This window comes from Bombus vosnesenskii, unplaced genomic scaffold, assembly GCF_011952255.1.
Source record: "Bombus vosnesenskii isolate JDL3184/JDL3185 unplaced genomic scaffold, Bvos_JDL3184-5_v1.1 scf7180000013297, whole genome shotgun sequence".
Classification (NCBI taxonomy): domain Eukaryota; kingdom Metazoa; phylum Arthropoda; class Insecta; order Hymenoptera; family Apidae; genus Bombus; species Bombus vosnesenskii.
Window position 1 is genome coordinate 505,316 of NW_022882947.1, and position 26,906 is coordinate 532,221.

Below are 26,906 nucleotides of genomic sequence, written 5' to 3' on the forward strand. Positions count from 1 at the left end.
TGCACGCGTAAGTAGATAGTTGTGGTTCATCGTATTAATCCTATTGCGGTGCAAACGAATCAAGGGAGTGGCAATCTGATCCACGTAACGCTATACTCTCAGCTTCTCGCTCCTATTCGCGAGTATCGATATCGTTAGAGACGGATCGAGAAACGGATTTCGAGACCTTTGTTTCGTGATGACACGATTGTCAACGTCTACGATCACGTTGGTCGAGTTTGAAACAAATCTTCGATTCCGGTCATCCGCGTTTGCGTTAGACCTTTGTCGATTAATTCTCGTATAGCTTAGATAGCTCACAGATCAAGGAGAAAACCTTGGTGAAATGAATTTTCGAGACGCGAAACTCTCGACGGTCGGCCATTTCCCTTCGCCCGCTATGTACACGTCGATCTCGTGAAAACTCTGTTTCTTATACTTATGAAAAATCAGCGTTCGACCGTGGTCCATCGATAACGACGCGAAACTCGCGGCGTTTTCCATTATACGAGGCTGGAACGAAAGAGTCGAAGGAGGTCGCGCGGCAAACAACGGCGATACATATCCAATTAGCGAGAACGGGCCACTCGCCGGAATAACGAGCCACTGAAAGAAAATGAACGCGTCGTGGGCGTGTTGGCTGGTTATTCCGTGCAGCCCTTCGGCTCGGAGACACGGTGCCGTGACTCGTGTCGAAACGTTATTGCCGCCAGTCTCCGGAGAGTCGAAACGATAAGGACACCGGTTTCGGATGGTTACGTGACATTTGAGGATTGACATTAAGACGGCCGAGGCCGTTGCGCCGCGGCTCCCCATTCACGGCGACATTTCGTTAATGCCACCAGCCATGGAGCCGTCTTTAAGGGCGCTTTTTACGAGAAAATCCGCCGGAGACGCGGCAAGCCCTCACCCGTTGGTCTACGCTCGTATAAACCTGTGCGACGTAACTGCCGGAAGAAAAGGAGAAGCGCGAGTCACTGCGCGAGACATTTTCCAACGGCCCGATTTTTCCTCAGAGACGAATACACGGTCGAGTAAATTGTTCATCGTAGATAGTTTCGCGACCTGAGAAGACTCGCGATCGAGCGGACGTTCCATCCAATTAACAATTTCCAACGTTATACGACGCGTACGATAAATTTGTTTCGTTGTTGCTTTTACTCTGCTCTTTTCTATGGCCATAAAGTGAATTTTAACCCTTTCTTAGAGATGGCTCGCTCTATACGAAAGCGCGTGGAAGAGGGTGCAGAACGGCCATGTATTTCGATAGGAGACCCATTCGAAGAAGCGTGCAGGGTCGTCCATATATTCGTGGGGTGTGATGTTCGCGATAGAAGCAGGACGCATACACTGGAACTCTATTATCCATCTGTCTCTCTTCTCTTCTCTCGCTCTCCTTTTTTTTTCTTTTTTTTAATACTTCTCTCCATTCTCGTACGTTGGTACCGAGTGATACGAGCTCCTCTGTACCCCCTCACCGTGTCACAGCCAACCGTGTTTTCGAGGATACTCGTATTCAGGGTTGAAAGTTCCCGAGAAAATGATTACCAATCCGGCCGAGTGTCACACCGCGTGAAATTTTATCGACGTAATATTTGTCCCGGTGACAGGTTTATAACGGGGGCAAACGCGAGCCGCGAATCGAGTCGAGTCGAGTCGAGCGAAAAAATTTCGTGCCACGGTGATCGAACGAGCGTTCTACGCCGAGAAAACAACGCCAAGATCCTGATAATAGAGTTTGGATCGTTGCTTTCCAACTCGAAGATATTAACGCGTGAAACGTTGCTCTTCCAATCTGTTAAATCCTGTTGCCCGATACCGCTAAATCGGTACCATTAAATTTTAATCTATCAACCACGTTGGAAAAGAAGAAATTTACCACGAGCCACGTATACGTATTTACGATACGATCGGTATATGTTAATTTAACCTGACACCTACGTTCCATGAATTTACCATTAAATATACGAAACAATTGTAATTTGATATTAGAAAAGAAAGCAGACGGCCGATAGCGTGTATCTGCATAATACAACGTCAGATTTCGTAAGAGCAATCGTGTTATCTTTGTTTTTGTTGAAGATCCAACGTGTCACGGTAACGCGGACATGGCCGACAATCCGAGTGTTAAAAATGAAATTACAAACGCTGGATGTCCTTAATTAGCCGTAATATACGTGCTTTAAGCAGCGGAACAAGTAGGTCGCGTATCTGTCATAATCAGACTTAATATACTCGTTAGCAATATTTGTTAGATGAAGCAGTGTGCGTAAAAAGATAATCAACAGGTGACAGGTGACATCTCTTTTAATTATCTTGCAATAAAGTCGTGGAATTAATATATCCGCCAATTTCAAAACAATTATGTACACTTGGCGTGTACGGTTACGAATTATGCGTGCAGCTCTATCTTCTGTAAAATCGCGTATAAAAAAGGGGATTAAATATCACGAGAGTAGGATACGCGAACAATGCAAAGCAATTGGTACGTATAATAGGTATAAATTATAGATATACATTGGTATATATATATATAAAAGGTATAAATTGAAGTTCCGGGGAGTTCGTACGCTAGTACGAGCGGATGGTTCATCGAAGTTTCAGCGTTTCCTTCGATCCTGCACCGTTTCGTAATACCGCGCGTATTTTTCTTTCCATTTCGCGTATTCTCTGTTTTGTTCTCGATCGAGGCTCGCGATATCCTCCTCGTTCCCAATTTCCTCGTACTCGGTACCAACAAAGAGTAGCAAGACATCCTCGCGAACCACGCAGTCGAGTCGGATCCCGAGAACGAACTTCAAAGTATCAAATTTCGATCGACATTTCAAACGAATTCGTGCAAAATCCGAAAAAGGAAAAGCAAACGGCCGCTTTATCTTCTCGCCCGTCAAATACACGGCTCAGAGTAACGTGGCCGAGTAGGCTATGCGCAAAAATACGCGCAGTGTGCGAAGTTTGCGACGAAAGTCGCGAGCAACGATTCCCGATTTTACGCAGACCCTCGTTCTCCCTGCCAGCCGGTTTTAATCAAAATGACAAAAACAGCCACCTCCGGCGCAAATAAAAGCGCATCGCGCGTCCGAGTAGAGCGTTTATCCGCGAAAGAGTTTTGCAATCTACGCTTAATAGTTACGACTGTGCATGCCACAGTGCCACTGTTTGTACCGATCACAGACCAGAGAATTAACGGAATCGCGAGAAGGTTGCGTAAGCCGGTTGCGAGCTATCTTCTCAAAGTTTAGCGCAAGTTGCATTAGCTTCCGTTTTTACTGCTTTTCGACGATTTTTTGTAAAACGGAACGTAAAGCGTTCGTTGGACGTTGTTCGAAATTTTTCAAGCCTGATTTCAGAGTCAGATTTCCCTGCTTCGATTCGAAGGAGAAGCGCAAGAGGGAAAAGAAATTTTGTCGCGCTTAGCGTACAACTTAACGTCGCGTCGATTGCCTTCCATCTTCGCAACGTATATGATCCACCATGTAACGTGTAAAGCAGATACGAGGATGAAGCTATATCTATATAGAGATGCAAATATTGAAAATCGATTAGGATATCTACTTCTTACGAACAAATATTTTTCAACGTTCCATCTTCCTCCTTCCAACGATTTCAATTTTCTCTGTCAATTTTGTCGATTCTCGTCATCTTTTCTTCGTACCATTTACGCGTTAATAAAATTGGCCTTTGTACGCGACAAGTTCTATATTTAATTGGTTTCGTAGCACAAATACGAATATTCGTGTATAGTTTTGTTTGGTAACAGCCGCGTAGTTGTAGCAAATTGAATGTATGTACGTAACTGCATATATAGAAATTGTTCCACCAATTGGTCGCGCATTGTACAGTTTTCGTTTCCAGTTTTCATCGAATCGTATCGTTGCGTGATTTGATTACGAAAATTTAAGAACGTATAAGCGAAAGCGAGAATTCTTGCAATTTTTCGAATCGAGTCGTGAATCAAATTTGCATCGCGTTCCTCGAGTAGACTGTATAAATAAATAACGTTTTGTTTGTGATCCTATTATTTTCTAGAAAGAGAGAGCACGAAGAACATAGTACGAGACTAAGATTACGGATTTCATATTTAACACAAAATCTTACATCTTTATCTTGGATCGTTTAGAATTCGCGATTTTTGAACGATAAATTTTTTATCCATAAACAGCTGAAAAACTTACGTAAGCTGATACGTACAAGAGTCTGCCATTTGTTGGAACGACATCGTGCGATGAATTGTCCGCGAAGTCGCAACAAAAATGAGAGAAGATTTTGTTGGAATTTCGAGCGAGTATAAAATGGCCGAGCTACGACGTTTCCTTGGAAACTTTCTTCGTTTCTTCTTCGACATATGCACGAATGAATAATCACGCTAGATACAGAGATAGAACTGCTCCATTTTCGCTTTTATCGGACAGCGCGTTTTTCGTGGTTGATCGTTGGCCTGATTTCCAGTGGCCTCACGTTCGGTTTACCAGCGGAGCTTCTCTCTTTTGCGCGATACGTGCGTCGAGATAAAGATTTACCGCGTTTCGCCAAACAGCCATGTCGCGAATAAATATTAGATTACGCGAATAATGTGCTTCTGCCAGGGTGAACGCGGAATAAAGTCGCACACGCCTCGCCAACCAACTAGCCGATCGTTGCTCGTACTTCGATCCAACCAATTCGTGTACCAAATTGAACGTGAATACGCTGATCGTGGAACCACCACACGTTCCACGTCCAATGGATGCAATTCTAATGCTAAATCGCTGCCGAAATCAATAATACGTTTATCTTGGAAGAATCCCGCGCGATGTACACCCCTGTTTATAAATACGACAGGCTCTCTCTTAAATTTCGAGTCGTGTTCCAGCTCGCAACGTTATTGTTGCAATACGCGCTCTTTCAGTTAACTCGATTATCGACAATTTTCATTCGTTTCCGATGAATTTCTTTCAGCGACCAAAAACACTCCGTTGTTTAGATAGCGTAAGACCGAGATATGCGGCAGATATAGAGAGGGCCATCAGGTTCCGATCGATCCTCGTGTTAATCTACACGCGCGTGTATCTACGCGCTCCCTTATCTATTCATCTATCCGTTTCTCCGTCTATCCCCTCTGTCCTGTCCGGCTGTCGATGACGGCTTATGCAATGCCGGAAACTGATCGGATTCATTGGGGCGGGTAATAATATTTTGCAGGGTCGAGCAGGTTCGTTCAGTCTGGCCGGTTCCCGTCCCGTGAACAGGTCGTATCGATTAGCTCCCTATTTCCCTTCTCTTCACCCCTTCCCCTCCCATCCCACATTCATCCCCTTTCTTCGTTTTCTTTCACGTGTCTTCTCCTCTAATAGTCTATCGCGTTGCGCTCTTGCGTTCCGTGTTTGCTGCCGACACCTATATACCCCTTCGACCATCTGCCTGAAACTTGGTGAAAAAATTGTCTCGCGTGCTTTCTCGTCCAGCTCTGATGGACAACCGATTGTTGCTTGCCGCTGTTTGCTCAGCTACGGGGCTTAATGGACGCGGAATGTTATGCTATTTGCGGTATCGTTTGATGTATCGGCTTACGGATAGTACCGTCGTGCTGTTCGTTTCCAAGATTTTCGAAGATTTTTCCCGCTGAAAGAGACGGTAAAAGGCAACGGTGTTGTTGGAGAGGGTACAGCCATCCAGGAGCGTTGATAGGATATTATGCTCATGCTATTATGGTGGTACGAAGCTTATGATATCGCGTTATCGGAGTATTTTGGTCGTGAGTTGGAGATTAGAGGAGTTCCTGAAACGTCGTAGTTATTGACAGCGTATACGGTCGATACATTTTCGTCCGTGATGCACCGAATATTCCTTTATTCGAACGATCCTATCCCCCGGTTAATTGGAATAGCGACGGTGCCATTTGCAGGCGATTACAGGATACTTTGTTGACTCGATCGAGTCGACGAAGGAACATAGCTGTAGGACAATAAGCAACGGGAGACTTGCTACGTGCGTCGAACGCGCGTGTCTTCGTCGAAGGGCAGAAACAGCGTTAAACCAGAATCACACGACGCTGCGAAAACAAAGCACGATTCTTGGTTGTAACGGTACAAGTACAAATGTGTCCGACGCGTACGTCAGACGTTCGCTGTCACGTCGTAGCGAGATTGCGTAACTCGTGTGATTCGGGTTTAAGATCGCTTCTGTTCCTGATGCAGACGCGCGCCTTGGACGCACGTAGGAAGTCCCGGCTTTAGCCGATTTGTTAACATTCGTCGTCGAAGCAGTTTCAAGAAATATGTATATTACGTTCTTTATCGTATTCAAAACCTGACTTTTATTCGTTCACCGTCCCTGCACATTGTAATTCTAGAATATTCAGTTTAGCGCGGTTTGTCAATTACACGACCGCGTTTGAGATACGATAAAATAACGCAGAACGTAACGCGATTTTACACATATATATTATATATTAATAATTTTAACGATAAAGGTCCGATTCAAAATGTAAGCGAATGATGCTTTTAAAAGAGAAATTAACTACCCGTTCTCGGCATTACACGTGTCTGTTTAATGATCTGGGACGACGATAAACCTTGAAATGCTGGCTGAATACAGAACTCCTCAACCCAATTTCAAAATTGTGTCATACACAATAACGGAACGTTCAAAGCTTCTCAGTTGACTAATTCTGTATGCCGTTATCGAAGTTTATTGCGAACTTGCGACTATTTTAGCATTCTGTTCTTTGATGGTGCAAGTTGCTCGACAATTTTTGCTTCGCTATATATTTTTGCTAGGATAGTAGGATTCTTCCTGGAGAATCCAAAGATTCGAATAAGAGTCGTTTCAACGTCCGAAACTGTGACAGATTAGGTAGAGAAAAGGCGACGATCGATTATTTGTCATTTATATTCTAAATTCGTATTTATTTTCCAGGAACGCATTGCTCCTTCGTTCAAGTTTAAAAGAACAGCCTCTTTCTCATTTTCCAGATTAATTTAAATTGGCGATGCACATCGTGTTCCCCTTCGAACTCCATACAAACTGTCAAAAGTTTTTATGCGTCACGCATCTATTTTAAAGCGGCCGGTTGCCACAGCGAAGTCGTGCGCTATAAATTTTAATGAAAATATTAAAAGCATAAATAAGACTACGACCACGTACCGCGCTGTTGAGAAATATTCTTCGGGGATTTTAAATTTGTCCGCAAAAAACAAGGCTTCGGATAAAATCGATTCGACCAATGACATTTAATTTAAAATTTGAGGCGATCGATTCGAGTCTGTGGAACTTTTTCGAGAAAAGGTATTTAATTATATAAAAATATAGGTATCTCTTACGCGTTTCGGAGTACCCGCGGTGAAATTTCCTAGTTCGAAATATCGAGCTTTCTTTGATCACGTTTCAAACTATCGGCCATTTTCCAATTTTCTCTCCAGTAAAGATATTAACTTAAAATATCAAATATTAAAAAGAGAGCAGCATCGATTCCGTAACACGCCATTTTTTATATTTGTTTTTTTTTTCAACATCAAAGCGGCGAATTTAACCGAAACCGATGCAGCTGTTCATTTATGAAAAAGCCCCAGCCTCGTCTCGTATTTCCACAGCGCGCGACGCGATGTAATTCCTTTCGGGCACCATCGCTCTGTAATTTTCATCGGACAAACGATGCGCTATTGTTCCCGGTGTTCCAGAGAATGTTTTCTGGGTCTTATCCTCTTAGGTACATCAAAGTGCCAGGCGACGAATGGTGCAAAAATTACGTGGCGCATTGTGAATTTCGTTAGAACCGCGCGACCGTTATATACGAGCTTTTACATTCTGACGCCGTCACTACCAACCATGAATCAACCTCTATTCGAAACAAATAAACTTTATTTAATTTCACCAGCGACCATGCCTCGTTACTATTCCGGCCGTTCTCGTTTTTCCGTGTCGCGAATCTTTCGACCAACGTATTCTTTTGGAGAACGGTGCGAGAGCGTAATTTAAAAAAAAAAAAAAAACGTTAAACGACCCTCCGACGCTATAATGGGAATGCACGAGTTGTCATACTACGAAATCAGGTCACATAGTATAGGAAAACGAGACAAAGAGGAACGCGAATAAAGTTGTTTACTTTGAAGAATGAGTTATCGGCTTTCTATTGAATCTTTCCGTCGTTGGCTTTGCACGCAAAAGAGATCGACGAACCTTCGAATTTCCTAGAAAAGATACATAGTAGTGGAAAAAGGAGGTTATTCGAAGAAATCTGTCAAAGTTTGCGAAGCTTATAATTTTTTCATGGAAATTGTTGTTGATTATATTTCATCCAGGTACAGTCCTTTATATTCTCTGTTGTCTTCTATACTCTCCTAATCGGCTTATATTCCATCCTTATACTTGGAAATTCGTGGACGTAATACGCTCAAGATTGAAACTGTCTGCTGACAGGACAGTCTTTGTTCTCAGGACGCCCGGTATACCGATGTACGCATCAGCCAGCTGCGAGGTTCATTGTTTTCGGAAACACGCCAGAAATACGAACATAAAAGCTGCGCGATTATTTGAAATTCGTGTCTATACGGATTCATACTTGCGTTAGTTTGCACGGAAATTCAATATTTGTTTAATTATCCCACGCTTTTTCTCATTTTTATTTGCGTTCGTTTCCACTTCGCGTGAATTTCCTTCCTTTCCACGAAATTTCGAAGCGCTCTTGTACGAATAGATCCGTGACGCGAGGAACAACCTGGGAACCCGAAAAGACTCGTTAAAAATTCAAAAGTCCGCAAAAGACAAAGAAACGAAACTTCTCTTAGCAAAGTCTACCTTGGATCAACCTATGTCAGATCGAGACGCGACATTGACGGAAATAAAGCCGCTCTTCGCGATATTTCCAGGCAAGTGTCAAAAACCGGAGGCCTCTTCGATCTCTCAAAGCTCTCCTCTCGACGATCCTAACGCGACGTTTTACGTTCGCGTCTTAATAACGCCATCCTTCTTAGCTGCGTAGCTCGTAATCGGTGATCAGACGTTGCCGAAATCGTTGGAAAAGCGTTCGGTGATCCGGAACTAGCGGAAACTCGTCTCGAAACGTCTCGAGACTCGTCGTTAATCCGATCTCTCCGTGATTCCCGAAGAAAAAGAGAGTCTCGTGACTTTGATCGGCGATACGACGCGATGACACGAGGGCGGAAGAGCGAGAGGCGTGGTAGAATGGACCGACACGGTTCTCGCCCCTGGGAGACTCTTCAATTTTACGAAGAACGCCGGAAGTATATCACTCAGCGGCTCAGACATATTGACACTTTGCGCCCGGCAGGCTTGAGCCACGGTATGCCTTATTAAACTCACCGGTTAAATTATGGCAACCGCTATCGTCGCCGCACCCTCGCTTCCTACTATTCTCCAACCCATCGCCGCTTTTATCCACGCTTCTCCGCCAACGACGCGACACCTCGCTTCAAAACGAGATTAGGCTTTCAGATTTCTAGATCAGGCTTTTCCTTCGATTCGATAGCTGAACCAGCCAATTGTCCTTAACGGACGGTATACGGAACATGTCTTTATTCTTACCTTTCCTCTGATAGCGTCAACGATAATACCTATTTATCTGCAATATGGTATCGCCGATGAAAACACGATTATTCGATGTCGTTTCGTTCCTTCTTCTATCGTTGAATTCCAAGAAAAGGACAATTATATTTGCATTGAAATTTACATCGGGATGGAAGCCAGGAAATCGGTTATTTCCATGGGTTTTTATTCTCCCAGCGATCACACCGTCATTCGTGTTTCGATTCGCGACTAGAAAAACAAGGCGGCGGACTCCATTCCGAAAAATCGAAATGCCAAACTTGATACCGTGCGAGCTCTGTTTTCACCCTTCGTTTCTTTCTTCTGCAGTCTTCTTTCCTTTTTTCTCTCCGTGTCTCCGTCTCTTCTTGAATTCTGTTGCCACCGTGAATCGTGTTCCTACGAGAACGCTGAATTTTTAGCTCGCAAAGGAATAATCCGATTGGCTACAAAGCCAGTTGAGAGTTCGAAATTAAACCGTAACTGAATTGCCCCTTTGCCCGGCAACTCGAACGTGGATCGAAAGTCAGAAAGTGTTTAAGTACATGGGGGTAAGGGAGAGCGATTAACTTGAAAAGAGGTTTATTAAGTTCGTTGCGAATTTATTTCCATCATTTTTGTATTAAACGAATCTTAACTTGCAGCGGATTAACGTTCGCGTAACTTTCCGCTGTACTATCCTTTTGTTTTTTGCTTCCGTTGATTTTCATTATTACTCCTATCGTATTAGAAAATCGTCAATTGATCGATTCGTTAAATTGGAACTGGAAATAATCATCGTATTTGTATCTAATATGACCGAATTGATATTTCCAACAGTCATCTTCCATGTTTCGTGAGTAAAACGAAACAAGGAGAAATCTAGTAGTTAACTTCATCCGTAGATCTCTTGAGTCATCGCGCGGGAAAGAACACATTGATATTAACCACGGCATGACGAAGCTGCTAGCCATAGTCATCAATGGCTGATTCATAATTGTCGATCGACCGAGTTTCCGGCGCTCACGCTTATTTATAATGCCCGCAGAATTGAATTTCGAGCGACGACGAAGCCTCTCTTTTCGGATTCAGCCTGCGGGCATCAACGACGCCTCCTTTTGCCCTGTTATTTCAGGACTGCCGCGCCCGCTGGAAACCTTAAACGTGACTTTTGGATTATCTAATTGAAATTTATGCGGCTCCTGACACGCGCATTCCCTTTCACAACCGTGATAACGTAAACGAACGCCGATGGAAGCGTTTTCCGACGCAATTTATTTCTCGATAGCGATGCGATCGATGCGATCGATTCGACTTTCGTAGCTACGTATGTATTTCGAAGAACGGAATGCAACGAAACGGAACGCGCTTGATAAAATCCATAGTAATCGTATTTTTGGGGATATTTATCTAGGTAAACGCGCGCTTGTAGCAAATTTAAACACGTCGAGATTATGGCACAACAGTGGCCTCTGACTTCTCCGCATAAATATCCGATAATAATCTTGCTGTTACATACCCTGTGTCCGTAAAGTGTGTTATTTCGGTTAGAAATTATGTATCGTGCTTCTCGAAACTATGTGTAACATATAGTCTGTACCGTAGCGAGATAAATTAACGCGAATAAACGCGCAAGCGTTTTATTTTTGTAAATGGACGTGCCTTCGAATGTAAGCGTAGTTTAAGTGGCAGTGCTTGAACTTGAACATATGGCGAATGGGGCTCGCATATGGGGAATAGTAGGTCAAGCATAATTTCAAAGTCAATTACTATGTTTTTAAGTGGAACGCCCTTCTATCGTATCAGAAGTCGGAACAATGTATCACCGGATATTTCGTTTCGTCTAATGTTTCGTAATCTTGCCGAGAAGGACAAATGGTCGAAGGGACGATGCCTTAACAAGGAACTAGTAAAATAAAATTTCTAAACTTGGTGAACGCGAAACTGAATACGACATTGAAAAGGTTGATTTTAGAATATACGTTGATCAGACACTTTTTGTCTCCTTGATGAATTGCCTAAACTCGTAAGACCTCGCGTCCTTCTTCTGTAATGTCCTGTAAGGTATACGGATCGTAAATTCGACTTAGTGGTAGGGAGAAAGGAGCGTGGAAATTTCCTAGGACGTCCGTCACGCTGACTGGGACTTTCCGATAATATCGAACGCCACTCGATGTCCGCAACGCGGCCCTCACCTGGCCTCACCATGGCACGAGGCGATTTTACAGTGCCGCGAAATACGGCTGTTTGAACAGGTGACCCGACAGCTGTTGTTCGCCAGAAATTCCCTACCACCCCTGCTCGATTGCGCGTCAAAACGGACCACGCGTCGACGAATGCTATAATTGCCTGGTTACAAGACATTCCGGTGGACTTAGAACACGGTGCTCGCAAGGTTTCGTCCTTCATCGCGCGTCGTTACAGGACGAGCGGAGTTTAGCAACCGATTAACAGATACAAAGAGGGATATGTTGGACTCGAGAAGCGACTATTACGTCGCTTTGGAAAGAAACGAAACGAGATAACTGCGCGATTAATTCTGTACGCGTTTGTCGTAGCGAAAGAACGAAAGAGAAGAGAAGATACGAAAACAACGAACGAATAAAATCAAGCCTCGCGCTGTTCCTTCTCCTACGCGAACTTCCTTTAATTTTTCGCGATACACGCCCCTATCAACGATCCGAGACTGAAAATTATGTGTAAAAACGGGCAAGAGACGGTGCGACTGGATCCGCGTCGCAGCTCGGCCTTTAGCGGAATAGCGATACGTTTTACGATGACCTCGTGACGTTAAAGTTGCACGGGGATGGGCCTGAGATGAATTGAAGGGGAAGCGCGGATGGATGCAAGGGAAATGCCACGGGGAGCTGGATTATGCGGCCGTAACTCAGGGTAACCGAGCTTCCACGACCTTACACGTATGCTAAGCCAGGGGAATGAAACGTAGAAAGCGCAAAGTAACCTTAGCACACCCTTCGTCCCCGCCGTCATACAGCAGAGAAGACTCCACGGGGTTAAGCGATGAATTTCATTTTACGGGGTCGACGCCGTTTCTGCCTTTTCCTACGGACGATTTGCGTGACGTTCATCGTCGTGTCCCTCCCGGGACCGAGAAACACCGTGTTCCTCCTGTCCTTTATTTTGATTTTCTTTCACCCCTAAGCGCGATTGATGAGTCTCGTAATTTCCTCGAATCGAATTTAACCAAAGAATCGCGTATTTTAATTCTTCAAAATCGATCCTACGGGGTTTTGCAACAGGTCGCGTAGATCGTCGGAAATATTCACTTGGCAAAATGTACGATTATTAACGTCGGTGCTCGTGTGATTGTAAGTCCCGTCACTTTTTCAGACAAACTATTAGCAGCTATCGCTTCGCTTCGTAACCACGTACGATACGAATTTGGTCGTAATCTAAATCTATCGAATCTCTAGCCTGACGCTTATCGCTCGCGGAGCGAATAGTTGGCCATAAAACGTTAATATTTGAAAAGACTATCTCATGCCGGAGACAAATATGCAAGACGAATTCATTCTTGATAAAATCAAATTTGATGAATCGCGCGATACGTTTGCGAAAATCGCGATTTTTTTTTTATCTTGCTTCGCAATGCCATTCCATACAGATATAAGCATTTGCCGCTAATGATATTTCTTTCGTTGCTTCGAACTGCCCCGAAACGATTGCTCGCGATAGTGTCCCCAATGTCTCTTCGAAAAGGGGGAAAAGGACGTGATAAAATTAAATCGTTTAACCAAGGCGGTTTGCGCTATATTCGATATAATCGAGCAGCATACGTGCGGACCGAAAATTTCGTTATCGCCTAAACAGCCACCGCTTGAAATGTTGGGCACGTAGCAGGAGTGCTCGTGTCGTCGCGGCGCGGCGGCGACGGGATCGAAGGCGCTATTATCAGCTGGTGGCACGTGCCAGGGCCACGTGCACGAGCAGATGGCAAGGCCCTGGTTGCACCTTGCGAGCCCTACGCACTACGCACCATAATCTCGTCGTTAATAGCGGCCCCACAGGTTCCCAAGACGAAAACGCAGCACAGCTGTCGTTATGCGCCGATCGAGCGTAACGCGGCTATCGACCATTGGGATGAGAAATTGTTCGAGGAATATCGATTTGGTCACCGCAGCTATTACGCATGGACCTGCGGAAGGGGATCGAAGTCTAAAGAAAGTAGGAATCGCAGCAGTATCGTTTGGTCGACAGTTTGCGACATTTGGTCATTTCGATCACGCGGAAAAGCAACTATCGATAGTTAGGGCTAAGGAGTATAGTACAAGTATAGTAAAAGACCTGAAAAAGTTGAAACGTGCATTTAAATGCTAAGAACCAGCGAATGTCAGCGCGCGAGGAAATAGCTGAGAACGCAAACACTTGCATTCTTCTATTAATTTTAATAAGGAAACTGTATTTTTGCTGAGCACGGATGTTTCTATAAGCAGATTTATCATATCACGAGCGAAATTATCTGCGCTTATCTCGCGCAATTCGTTCAACATTGCTTTCACGGAAATTGCGGTTAAAGAAAAAGTATAATTTTCATAGAAAAATATATCGAATAATACGATAGATACTTTGCAAGTTAAATTCACGAATTATCAAGATTGATCATCTGCGAATGTGTAGTAAGATTATCACGTAAATATATTTTTAACGGATGTCACTCACCGATTTAATACTCCAGTGTTAATATTCTGTTTCGCGCCGTCATGTACACACCTGCAACATAAAACATAACAACGTCATAAATAATTATGTAAAGGAGAGATATAGATGTATATAATTCCCGAAATGTTAACAATTAACGGACTAACCGTTAACAAGTTCCGTGGCAGAAAAAATTCTACTCTGTCCGTTCGCTCTCCCGAGTGTCGATCTCAATTTCGATCGAAAATTCGAGTCGTGGTTCTGGAAAATGGAAAAAAAGCCCGGACAACGATGGAGGTGTCAAAACTGGGACTCGTCGCACGAATTCCCGAAAGTCAATTTTCATTAGGACGAAATTGGGCTGGACTCGATGGCCTGGGGGCTCGAAACGAATCGAAGCTCGAGCGAGACAGCGAATCGAACGATTGAAACGGTGTGCGAGAGAGAAAGAGAGAGAGAGGAAGAGAGAGATGCAGCATGCCAAGTTGCGTGAACCCGAATCATAAGTTGGAACGGTCTGTCGGTGTCGGTGCACATGGGTGTACGAAGTTAATTAAATTCGGTCGATTAATTAGGCTATTTGTCAGCCTCGCCGTCGATTTCCAGATCCACCTGGAAGAGCAGGAAACTAACGATAGTCCGCTCTATCGTTCTACGAACGAACGACTATTCTATTCAGGAAGAATTATTAAATGTCGTTGATTCCAGCGATGTAAAGATTCGGCTGAATTTTCTTGCCAGTATCGTATACAACCGACGAGACAATTTCCGAGGAGATATTTTTAGAAATTTTAATCGATTCTTCGTAAGAAATTCGTCGACGAGAATGTTGACAACTTTAAGCAGAGGATAAAATTCTAATTCCATTATTTTATGGATACATAAAACATCGATCGTTCAAATTACAACCGTATTTCCACGCTGCCATCTGCGGACAAAACTAATTCAATTTCCCGGATTAATTGCACCATCTGTCGCTTCTTTTATCAATTACAAACTTCCCTTTATATCAGGAAAGATTAACGTCGTTCTATCAAACCCGAAGAGAATCCTCCAGACTTTGATTCGAAGATTTTCATCTAAGATGCTTTACGAGTCGCGTTCTCGGAATTTAAAAAAGTTCAAATTTGAAGCGTAAATTTTATTCCAACGAAACAAGAGTGAAAGATACGTGAAATAATACGCGTATAATAAGAGGAAAAAATGGAAACTTCTATCTGTAGCCGTTTCTTTTTTAAATATTATAACGATGCGTGGCAAAATGCAGCCAGGATGTACGTAGCATTTTCTTGCGACAGATCGCAGCTCACAGCTGCGCTGACAAGAATCTGACATAAATCTTAATTCCTGCGCCATACGAACCGGCCGGTGGCACGTAGAAAATTTCCTGTTACCGGGAGAACGCGAAATTTAAAAAGTCGTCCGCTGGAATTCCCCGTGTCTCGCAAACTCGCGGAGTATTTTCAAGGAATATCGTTATGAACGCGTTGTAAATACACCGTGAAGAATTTTTGCTGTAATTTCTTTTAGCACGTTCGATAACGTTGAACGCAAACGAAGCGAAATAAAGTATTCGACGAGCGATCGCGAGAATAATATTTAAACAAGCAAGATACAGAAACGACATACTCTTCGGTACGTTCAGGTTTCGGTACGTTCCGAGTTTCGTTTCTTCCTTAAAATCGACTGGAATCGCTATTTTGTAGTTTCTTGAATCAATTTATTTCATTAGCAGCGTCGTTAAGGGAAAACGATTATGAATGATCAAACATTAAGGCCGCGTTATAGTTCAATTCATTTTCGAAGCTAACGACGGAAGGTCCAAACAGACCGAAACCTTTGGCCACTCTCGCGATGGGAGTTAGTTACATTAGAAGGAATGACTATGAGTCACGTATATGCGTTTGCATTCACGGTAAATTGCCTTGGTATGGCCCTAACTACGGTCATTAAAGTCGCGCAAACTCCAATGATTACCACACCTTAGGTTTGTCTTGGAAATGTTCCGCTGTCATTCGTAATCGAATGATATTGACATTGTTACTGCTACGGCTCCAAGCAAGGGAAAAGATATCCGATATCGTTACGCTATTTATTCATAATTAGTTCTGTTCTTTGTTATAAACTGTATTAGGACTCACGATCGAGTCTAGAACTTAAATACAGCATAATTATCTGTTTGAAATAGTAACTTTAAATCGTTATTTGAATCCTGGACTAGAGTTTGAAACAAGCGATAGAAGTTGGGTTGAATTATCATTGACCTGTATCACTGATACGTTTCGCACAACCGTGCATTTACACGTACTAATTTATTTTTCTCTTCGTGCACATCTTTGTACATTCTTGCGCATTTACATTTGTATTTTACCAACTACGTAATATAGTAGCATTGAATATTTTTAAACAATATCAGTAACGATTAGCATATACGTTAATTTTAAAGATACGTAAATTTAATCATTTTGCGTTGAATAATTAGCCAGTTATACAGGCTCGTACATAATGAAATTTGTTAGCATGTTATAATCGAATTGAATAATTGATCAAATAGTGTTAAATTATGATACGACTGCTATAGAGCTCGTGTAAATCGATGAAGCTATTCCATAATGCATCCATCGATGCATTATAGAAATTACACAATAAATTTTCCAACGTTAATCCTATTAGTTCTATTAAATCACGGACGTCTTATAATCCAAATATTCGCGTGCTATTAAAAATTCTGTCCAAGTATAAAAATTAATTTCCCGGAGTAATACGATAGGAACGTGAAATATAGCAAGGGCAAACGCCGTGTTCAGGGGGTTAACGAATTCATCGCCGGTACGAGAACAAAGGCAGAGGCACCGATGGAAGCACGTGTACCGGCAAAAACCAATCGAAACTTCGTTCTATCGTCGAAACTTTGTTTCTCAGTCTATCCATCGGTGAGATTTCGAACTTGATTATGACGTAACTCCTAATATTCGGTAATCAGCCGTTCGATATGACCTGAAAAGGATGTAAGATCGATAAAACGCGGCTAGCAGCGGTCCGGTTCTCGGACGTTTTTCTTTGCGGAAACAAAGTTCCTGTTGGTTCAATTACTTTTACGCGCATCGTCCCACCAAACCTGCCACTCTCTTTCCTTTCTCTCTTTCTCCTAGAGAGAAAGCTCCACCGTTACGAGTTTTCGTTTCCGCGAGACTCGTTGTTTGAAAACTATGATTGATCGTTCCGGTGTGTCCGGTCATACTTGCACGAACGCCAGCTTGTTTCGTTCCTCCGGTAATGCCTTCCCGTCGAATTGTTTAAACACCGCTCGTTTACGAGGTCGTTTCGTCGCGGTCCGGAGTAATGCGCTTAAATTATAAGTTTATCGCGCAACTTGGTCGAACAACGGCAATGTTCTTCGAGCGTGAAGTATGTCGAATAATTTGTTGGCGAAATATTCGTGTCGTCCGTAAAATTAGCGCTTTGTTTGGAAGTAGGATGAATCGCGTATTTTTTAAAAACAGTCTTCACTTTGGGAAGTCGTAAAGGAGCTGCTATGGTTGCATAATAGTACATATACGTAGATGATGGTGTTGCGTACGAAAGAGAAACCGGTAGTTGGCAGATTATTCGCTCGAAAGTAACAACTCGCGGTTAAAATTTGATTGGAGCAAACGATTTCATATTCGCCGATCTAATAGATTCAACGAAAAATAGTGTCTGGATACTTTTGAACGGTAGTGTACATGGTTATTCCCTGGTATTACCGTGTTCACCCGCATCAATGTGTATACCGTATACTAATGGAGGAACCAAGCCCACGGGCCACGATCACGGATGGGTGCGGCATTCTACTTGGGCTAATGCGTGGGTGTGCCGCGCGCGTAACACTGCCTTAAGTAATTGTTTATTGCCGTGTCGGCCACTCTTCGATCCCCCTGGCATCGTTTCCTCGAAACGGCAGGACCCTCCCAGGTTGGGGCTTTATCGCGTCGCACGGTTATCCAGCACAGCGTTCGCGTAATATCGTGCTTCCCGTTCATCCATCGGGATATGCGTGTCGGCCGGCTGTACGCCTATCCCGTCGCGATAGCACGAATATCGGATGTGGCGACCTAGCGACGCGTACCGCTTCACGAGAGGGTACCCCTATGTGACTCTACCGCCACCAGGGGCACCAGGTGACTCTATCCGCGGAGATAAAGGAAAAATGCTTGGAGAAGGTGTCTTCGTACGGAGACTCGTTCTCAAAGAAATTGAATTTCGAAGTCTCGTCGGTGGTCGTGTATTCTATATATATTCTAGTTTTTTCCCCGAGAGCTTTTGACGTAGCCACGACATCGTCGATAGGTTTGAACGTTTGTGCTTATGGGAACGTATTTTCGTTCTCGCATATGGAAATTTTAACCGTAATATTTTACTTTAGACCGTGGCCTGGAACGGATTACGTCTAAATGTACAAATATACCTATTTCAATGTACCATTTACGTATATTCTAACGTATCTGTATCGTGCCTAGCACCCGTATAGAGGAGAGATACATCTTAGCTGACGCGCTTCTTCTCGCGCATATATCTTCGAAGATGAATTTCTCGGGATTCGCGGGGATTTTTACTCGAAATTTAGGATTTCGTATTAGGAGAATACGACGCGTAACATTACCAAGATGCGAAAGCTCGTACGATGCATGCACCGGTTATTTTTTAAACGCATGGCATACAGGAATAATATAGTCTTTCATCGGGGTTTTGAAGCTAATCGAATGGTTGCGCGGGGCTCGCCAGCGATATTTTATGGCAGGCTTGTTCATGGATCGGTACATGTACCGATCGTATATTTGCCAATCGTATATCGCCGGTCGTATATTTGCCAAACTTAGATAAATTTCACTCGAAATACAAGTAAAGGCTAACTATTCGAACTAACGAGTCACGTCGACGCAATGCGCGGTTATAGGGGATTAAAAAGCCACGTTGTGCCCTTATTATAATAGAAAACATGGTAACAAAAGAGAAACAAACGATTCCAATTAATCCGAAACTGCTGAAAACACCGAAAGAACAACGAAGCGGCCAATGTTCCCTTGGAAATTCCAAAGTGGTCGTCAACGAGATTACGCGGCTCGTTACCAACCGCTTACAATGTTCATTTGCCAGCGTCAATACGCGTGCACGCGCCCCAATGTGCATCCTTTATTCCTCGATTGCTGCGGGGTCGAGTCACGTGGATCACGTGTTTACAGCGTGCACACCAACCAGCTCGGACTAATTAGCCGATACGCCGTTTAATTGTTTCATCTGTCAATGGCCTCGAACAGCCTTAAACTCCGCGCAACAATAATGCCGATCAAGGCAACAAAGCCAACCGACCAAAGGAGTGGTCCGTGTGCCGACTGAAAAAAAAAAAGACAGAGGAAAAAAGATGAAAATCGATCGAGCGACCACGTGAGGGTCGCTCGCCTAATCGACGCCCCATGTTGCGCAATCTAATGCGAATATAATCGTGGAGATCGATTATTACGTAAAGCCCGATATTCACTCGGACGATGGATTAGAACATTGTCCTGCCAGGGATTGAGTCTGTGTATTGGTTGTTGCTAACTCGATGGGTCGCATGCTGTAGTTAATAGTCGGATGGAAATTAGCAACGTTTGCGTTGATTGGCTGATGGATGATTAAAGTTTTCTAATTGTTGGATATTTATAATGGAGAGTGAAAAGAGATCGGAGCTTGTAGCGTCTCGTCTTTGCAATCTTTCGCAGGTGTCTTTCTTGTACTTGTCTATTTTCCAATATTTTTTTTTTTTTTTTTGTATACGTATACTTGTTATCGCACCTTAAGATCTCGTCTACGAATTTTCAACGAGTATTCCGTATTAAAAACGTCATATTAAACGAAAAGACTATATCGAAAATAATTTTTCGCTAATGATATCACGCGCTAATCTTCTGGAGTCTTCGGTCGAATATCTTTTCCCGCATCAGCTACATTGGGTCATCGATGTGAATATTTTACGGCGAATCTTCATTAGCAAGGTACGCTGAAATTTTTTCGATACGTCTATTCCCGCGTGTATTTCCCACTGCAATCGATAAATTCCTGCTACCAAAACACGCTGCAATTAGCAAACAATGGAAAAATTGCTGTGAATTTGGGGAAAATATCACGGTAGCTGGTTTGCAATTATACAACTGCCAGCATTTTTATCGATGAACGTACGAACAACTTTTTTTTTTACTACGATTTGTTTCGAATAACGATATCGACGATTAATAGAACCAAAAGGGAACAGAAGCCAACTAATGCCTGGATATATCCAACGCTATATCCATATGTTGCATCCAATGAACGAGGTGGAGATGTCAGGGTTGAACGTTCCAGCCTACTGAATATCTAACGTTTATAAAACGAGTTGCTAATCTTATCAACCGTTAACACGAAAAAGTATACCAGGAGCAATACCTGTCCGAACTTAGTATTTCATCGATCGATAGAAATTGACATATGTATGTCTTTTTATCGAAAATATCATAATTAATGGAACGTGATAAATTCGTGGATCGATCTATTTCTAACCGTAATAAGCTATCAAATGGTAATTATATGTAATCACTACGAGCTATACATACGTTGTAAAGTAATTGTTCCCAGTTCCAAAATTAATCAAATTTATTACCGCGGTTACATTGGGAACCTTCTGTACCAATTTTGACGTGATATATAGGCCGATATTTGGAAATTATCGCCTCTGTAAAAGCTATAATTTTTGCGGTAAAATGATAACGAAGCAAGTTCTGGAATTCTACCAACATATTCATTAAAGAGCTATGTATATTACGGGGTATGGTGTTACCCAAAAAATTGTTATCGGAGAGAGAAATAAATTTATGATTTTATAATTTCTACATTCATGTTATAAAGTTTTCGAATAACAACGATTTATTCAATGTCTTTCAACCAATCTGATATTAATTGTACAATTTGTCAAGGAAAGACGTCGGTTATTACTCTCTGATTGGATATTATATAATTAATATTATGCAAATGAAATAAATTATTGATATTTCGAAATCCGTACGCGATACGAATCAAGCGAATGAAATTATTTATCACGATTATTACACAAGCTATTAAATAACGCAATCGAGCTATAAGTAATTCGTCTAATTCCCCTGCGGTTGTTGAAATGGAGTAAGATACTAGAAAATTAAAAATATTATTTAGCGAGTTATCTCGCTTTGCGAAACAATCACGAACACGAGTAGCACGAGTCCGTAAATAGAGCTTTGAAACGAACTATCGCAAAGGAGTTGCGCGAACTGACAGAAATTTTTGTTCGGCAACTTTGTTACACGTTTGTTACAAAAATACGGTTAATAAACATCGATCGATTCGTTTCTCGTAATTCATGGATCATCGTATTCAACCGTGTCTGCCAAATCTGGACAATCGTTGTTATTCAGGATGTATAATTTTGTTAACATCGCGAACCGAACAATGGAGTGCTAACAGGCGCCGAAATTATCGGAATATGATGGAAAATCACCCTTCATAACGCATTCGAATTAGAATAATTGCGTATTGTTACAGCTACGCGTGTAACGTGTAATATTATCATTGAATGAGTAACATAATTAATGCGCATTATCTAGCGTTGCGAGAGGTATTGCAAAAAGTAAAAAGACGCGCATAAGTAAAAAGGATACGTATGCGAAAGGCGTGTCAAAGATACGTCTCCTCCTACTTCTTGTAAACCTTACGGTACATACTTACATATTGATAACAAAACATTTAAACGAAATTGTAAGATATTTTTCTTTGAGTATCGGAAGTTGACGAGGCAATATACGGCCGTCCTCGTGTATTATACTTCACTAGTATTCTCCTGACGAAAAACGAGACGAGCCGCGAATAACGTTTAATTGCAAAGACCACATTTTCCCAAGGGCAGACGCGACTACTTATTTATCAATCTGTCTATCATCGTACTATGTAATTACTTGCGCGAGCGTGCACGAAAATGAGATCTCCGACTTCGTTAAATTCGTTTTATCGTCTCTTTGTCCTTCGTCGGCTTTAATAAATGGAATTTTCGATTACTCGCTTCTTGCATAAATTGAAACGCTTTGACAACGAAAACAAGTTAACTCGACGCTGTGTTAATTACGATACTGATTATAAAATTATCCAATCACAACGACACATCCAGTCGCATCCAATTACAGCTATTACGCCCGGAAGAGAATCAAAACGTCGAATAAGTTGATCCTTTTGGGCTTTAACCTTGACAGGTTGTCAGGGGCCAGGTGGAAGGAAGGAAGAACGGAAGGAATGTGCGACGAGTCGTGACCAGCGGAAGGCGGCCAGTCGACGATACATTTCCGGTGGTCGGCGGCCACTTGGAGCAAGTTTGCCCCTTGATCGTGGACAATAACGTGGGCGAGGACCGCTCGTTACACGCTACATGCCCACGAAGGATATGGATAGACGAGCGTCCTCAGCGCAGTTGGCATTCGTGACACGCACCATCGATGACATGAGCCACCATGGGATCCATCGCTTCGCCGCACCGCGTCGCACCGCGCCGCACCATGTCGCCAGGAATTACGATTCTCTATAGGCGCATTTATGCACCGAAATCGACGACGAGCCCCGATGTCTCCACGTACGTATCGAAACGTTTCATTTTATTATTACACATTTCTTGTTAAAAAAGTCTTCGAGTGTGCTCTCAGCTTTATCGTCGTATCGAATCTACGAGATAGAGAATCGATTCAAGGGAAAGATTTGGTATCCTCGAGAAATATTTTGTAATATATTTTTCTTAATATTCTAGTACTTGCGCATATTCGATATCGGAGCAATTCTTATCTTAATATATTTAGCTATCGCCATATTGTTACGATAGTTGAACCCGATGAATAACGCGTATGGAGAACCACCGAAACAAAGGAACGAATTATTTCGTTGGCTTCGAAATAACCGGAAATAGGATTCCGAATAAATTACGCTCGGTTAATCGAAAGTGGTTCCTCGAATCGCATGAGGTATGCAATATTTAACCTTTTGGTCGCTCCATCGGAACACTTTAATCTTGTAAAAAGGATCGGGAGAGCTAGCCACGCTAAATCATCCTCCCTCTTCTACCTTATCGTGACCTATCAAATATCATCCAGACATTGATTTCAGAGATTGCACAAGAAATAGAGTTTCGTAATCGGAAGAAAAACTTTGCGCAGAATTTATGTAAAACCCTGTTAAAGCGTATAGAGCAACTTGCGTGTAGAAATTTTTATGACTCGATCAATTTATAGATACGTTCACCGCCAAAAGGGTTATTAGGGTTTGTTACTGCCATTTTACAAGCTATACCTTGTCCGTAATATTTTCGTGAGATACTTTAGAATTTCGCAAAATGTTGTAAATCCGTAGAAATGAAAGAAATTTCGACGTGGAAACTTTAGTTATTAAATAAATTAAGATACTTCTTACATCAAAAGGAAGTTGCTGTTCGAGGGACATCAAACAAAGTTAGAAAATTTATTTGCACGTAACTCGCCTCTGATACGTATTCATAAACTCTATTATACCGTCTACTATCGCTGCTGTTCGTTATTGACATATAATCAATGAGCTTCGATGACGTGATGGCCACGCGAATCCATTACACGATATACAGCCAAGTATACTGGGAGAAACTTATTTTATTCGAATACGACGTTTGCTCGTACTGAAATAATATAATAGACAAATAGAAACGCTTGAAGAAGAAATTCTAATATTTAAATTAAAAGATATATACGATGATCCGTTTTTATAGAATTATGCGATTCTTCAGTTCCAAAATATCGAGGAAATTCTGCATATCTACCAATCACGAGCACGAATATATTCTCTTGGATGGAAAAGTTCCTCTTCTAAAATAATTTCCATTCTGGCTATTAAATTTCTTGGTGCAGAGTAGACCTGCGTATGCGTCCGCTTCGGAAGAAACATCGAGAAGTTTAATTTAAAGGATCTTTTGTTTGAACACGATTTGAAATTCACGATTCTGCCGAGGATCCTTTCGATCGTAGCTACGTCGGTATCGATAATGCGAGATATCTCGTCGTTCGTCTTCCCTCTATCTGTCGGATCGAGTTACTCTTCTTCTTTTTTCCCCTATCCGAGTTTTACTTTTTCTCTTTTTAAATTTCCCTTTTCTTCCTATTCTCGATCGACCCCTACTCCTCCCTCGCATAGATTCTCTCGCATCCTTTTTTCCATTCTCTTCCTTTCTTTTTCTTCCTTTTATTACGTCGTGTCTCTTTCTCGTTTATTATCCCGCCCTGCTCTCTCGAATGCTCGTATCGCGACAGTTCTCTCGTATATTTTGTTATATTTCGTTTGTCTGGCCTTGCAAGCCCTTTTCTTCGTTATCGTCTTTCCGTATCTACTCTTATAATAATAACTTTATTGCATATGTTATTACATATATTATACAATATGTATTATCTGTATTAAATAAGTACGTCTACGATGATAATATAACTCTATACGTTTTCAACTTGTTTCGCGTTCTAAATTTCACGTTTCATCAAAACTCCGTCTGCTTACGCTTAAAAATTCGCATTTACCTCTCCTTTCTTCTTCTCCTTCTCGTTCTTCTTTATTTCTTCGGTATATCGAGTTTTCTTATGTCTCGTAGCAAACTTTTTCCCTCTCTTGTTTCTTTCGTGTAACTTCGTAGTTCTCTCTTGGACTTTTTTATTTTTCTAGGTCTTCCCTATACGTTTGCTGCTCATTCTGTATTTTCACGCCATTTACTTTTCTTTTCAAACTCATTATTCCATGTTCTACCGTTCTATCTCGTCGAATATCTCCCCTCGTATCTCGATCATCCTCCTTTTCATGTTTCCACTTTCTTCTTCTCTGCCTTCTTCCTATCACGTCAAATTTGTTCCATTCTGCTCTCCCTCTCTCTCTCTTTCTCTCTCTCTCTCTCTCTCTGTCTGTCTCGGTTCGTGCATTCTTCCTCGCCTTCTATCACGCAAAAACCCTTTCTTCCCTTGCCGCAGTTCTTGTCTCGTTAAATTCCATCGTCTCGTCCTTTCGGCCACCCTTTCGCGTTCGCTCTCTGTTCTCCTTGGCAGGCTTCCCTCTCTGTTTTCTGCCCTGTTCACCCGTGTCTCCCGAGGGAGTGCCAGGAAGCGGCGCTATTAGTTGGCGTAACTCTAGCCTTGTCCGTCCGAGGATAATTGCGCGGGCTAATGGTTCCTTTTTTCCTGTTCGCCTCGGAGCATCGACCAGGTAAAAAGACGTCTTGCGACCTAGGAATTTAAACACGCGCCACGAGGGAGGTCTGACCACGATATCCTTTCGTTACTGGCTCCGGAAGGGCTTCCTCTTTTGCGTACGATCACGGAATTCGAAAACAGATGCCCGGTATTCCAGGCGTATCGCGGTTCGTTTCCCTTTAATTGGCCAGCGGACTGCTGGTTGCGCCTCGTGCTTGCGGAAGAACAATCTCCAACGAGATGGTCTGAATTCTCTCACGGATGTCCCTTTACCGAGTCGTCCTTTCTTCTCACTAGACGATTCCCTTCTTTGTTTTATTTTATCCACGCCTATGTCATTTACCACTTCGATCGCTCGATGCGATAGGAGAAATTGGGCCGATTACACGGAATGGGGCACGTCTCGCCGATTTCAACGACCACGAAATATGTTGTCATGTAATTAGCGAAATTGGAAAATATTCCGCCGACCGTGTAATCGTTCCATACCTTAACGCAGCGGTGTTCCGCTTGAAATTTTCAAATTCGTCGTTCAAATTAAATAAGGTATTGAAATGTAAATCGACCGGCGAATTTATACGTCGATTTTCCCATAGCAAAGACTCCAAAATCGTATTTATGATACATATCGCGAACTAACGAGATCGTACAATTCCGCAACACTGGAAACCCGATATTTCAAGTGACGCGCTCCGAGCGCAGCGACAATCGGGTCCGCTATACTTTTATAAATACAACACGGAACTGTCGCGACGTACTATTCTCGCATTAAATAATTAGCCCGACGGGTGCGTGTAAATAATTAATTTGGTCGCGTTTCTGAATGAACGTTAATTAAAACGGTAGAGAGGAGCGCGGCGAAACGGTCGGGCCCGGAATTTTCAACGGTGCCATCGGAAGTCGAGCAGTCGTTATCGTTTCAGCGAAAACACTTGGCGAATAATTATCCATTTTTAAGCTACGCGGAATATGCGATTTCGAGCGCATGATACAATTTTAATGAAACGTTAGCGCGACCGGCAAATTTCAATTATTAACGAAGGACCATTTGTCAACGGATGGAGAGACCGCTTCCAGTGGGTTTTCTTGACAACGAAAACCGTATTAGTGCAAAATTACGCGCAAAAGGCGAGATAAACGTGGTAAACGAGTAGAAGCTAGATACTACTTGTCGATACATCTAGTACATCGTTGAAGCGACAACGAAATAAATAGACGCGGGCGAGGTATGACACGTGGTAAATTTACTATTTCGTTAAGGCCTTTTTTAAGTTGAAAGCTCGTTGGAAATAAGTGCAAAGGCTAAAAAGAGATCAACGCAGCATTCGATTACACGGGTTATTCGGAAGAAAAATAAGAAACGTGGGACTAGAATCGGGCAATCTTCGGACGAGCATTCTCTCTCAGCGGTCTTGCATTACCACGAACCTCCGGATTATGGGAAGTCTCTGATTGGAGTTCCATAGGTACACGGAACGGTGTCGCGGAACCCGCCCAAAACCGGTAGCCGTA

The 26,906-nt window shown here is 42.6% G+C and overlaps 1 protein-coding gene across 1 annotated transcript in view; it reads left to right on the top strand.

Annotated features, from left to right (window-relative positions):
• The window catches only part of LOC117233554, a 68,278-nt gene that overhangs the window by 25,103 nt on the left and 16,269 nt on the right, over window positions 1-26,906 (top strand). Inside the window, exon 2 of the mRNA XM_033493959.1 lies at window positions 22,410-22,783. Within this exon, the coding sequence (XP_033349850.1) occupies window positions 22,665-22,783 (119 nt within the window). The 5' untranslated portion in view covers window positions 22,410-22,664. The remainder of the gene's footprint in view (window positions 1-22,409; window positions 22,784-26,906) is intronic.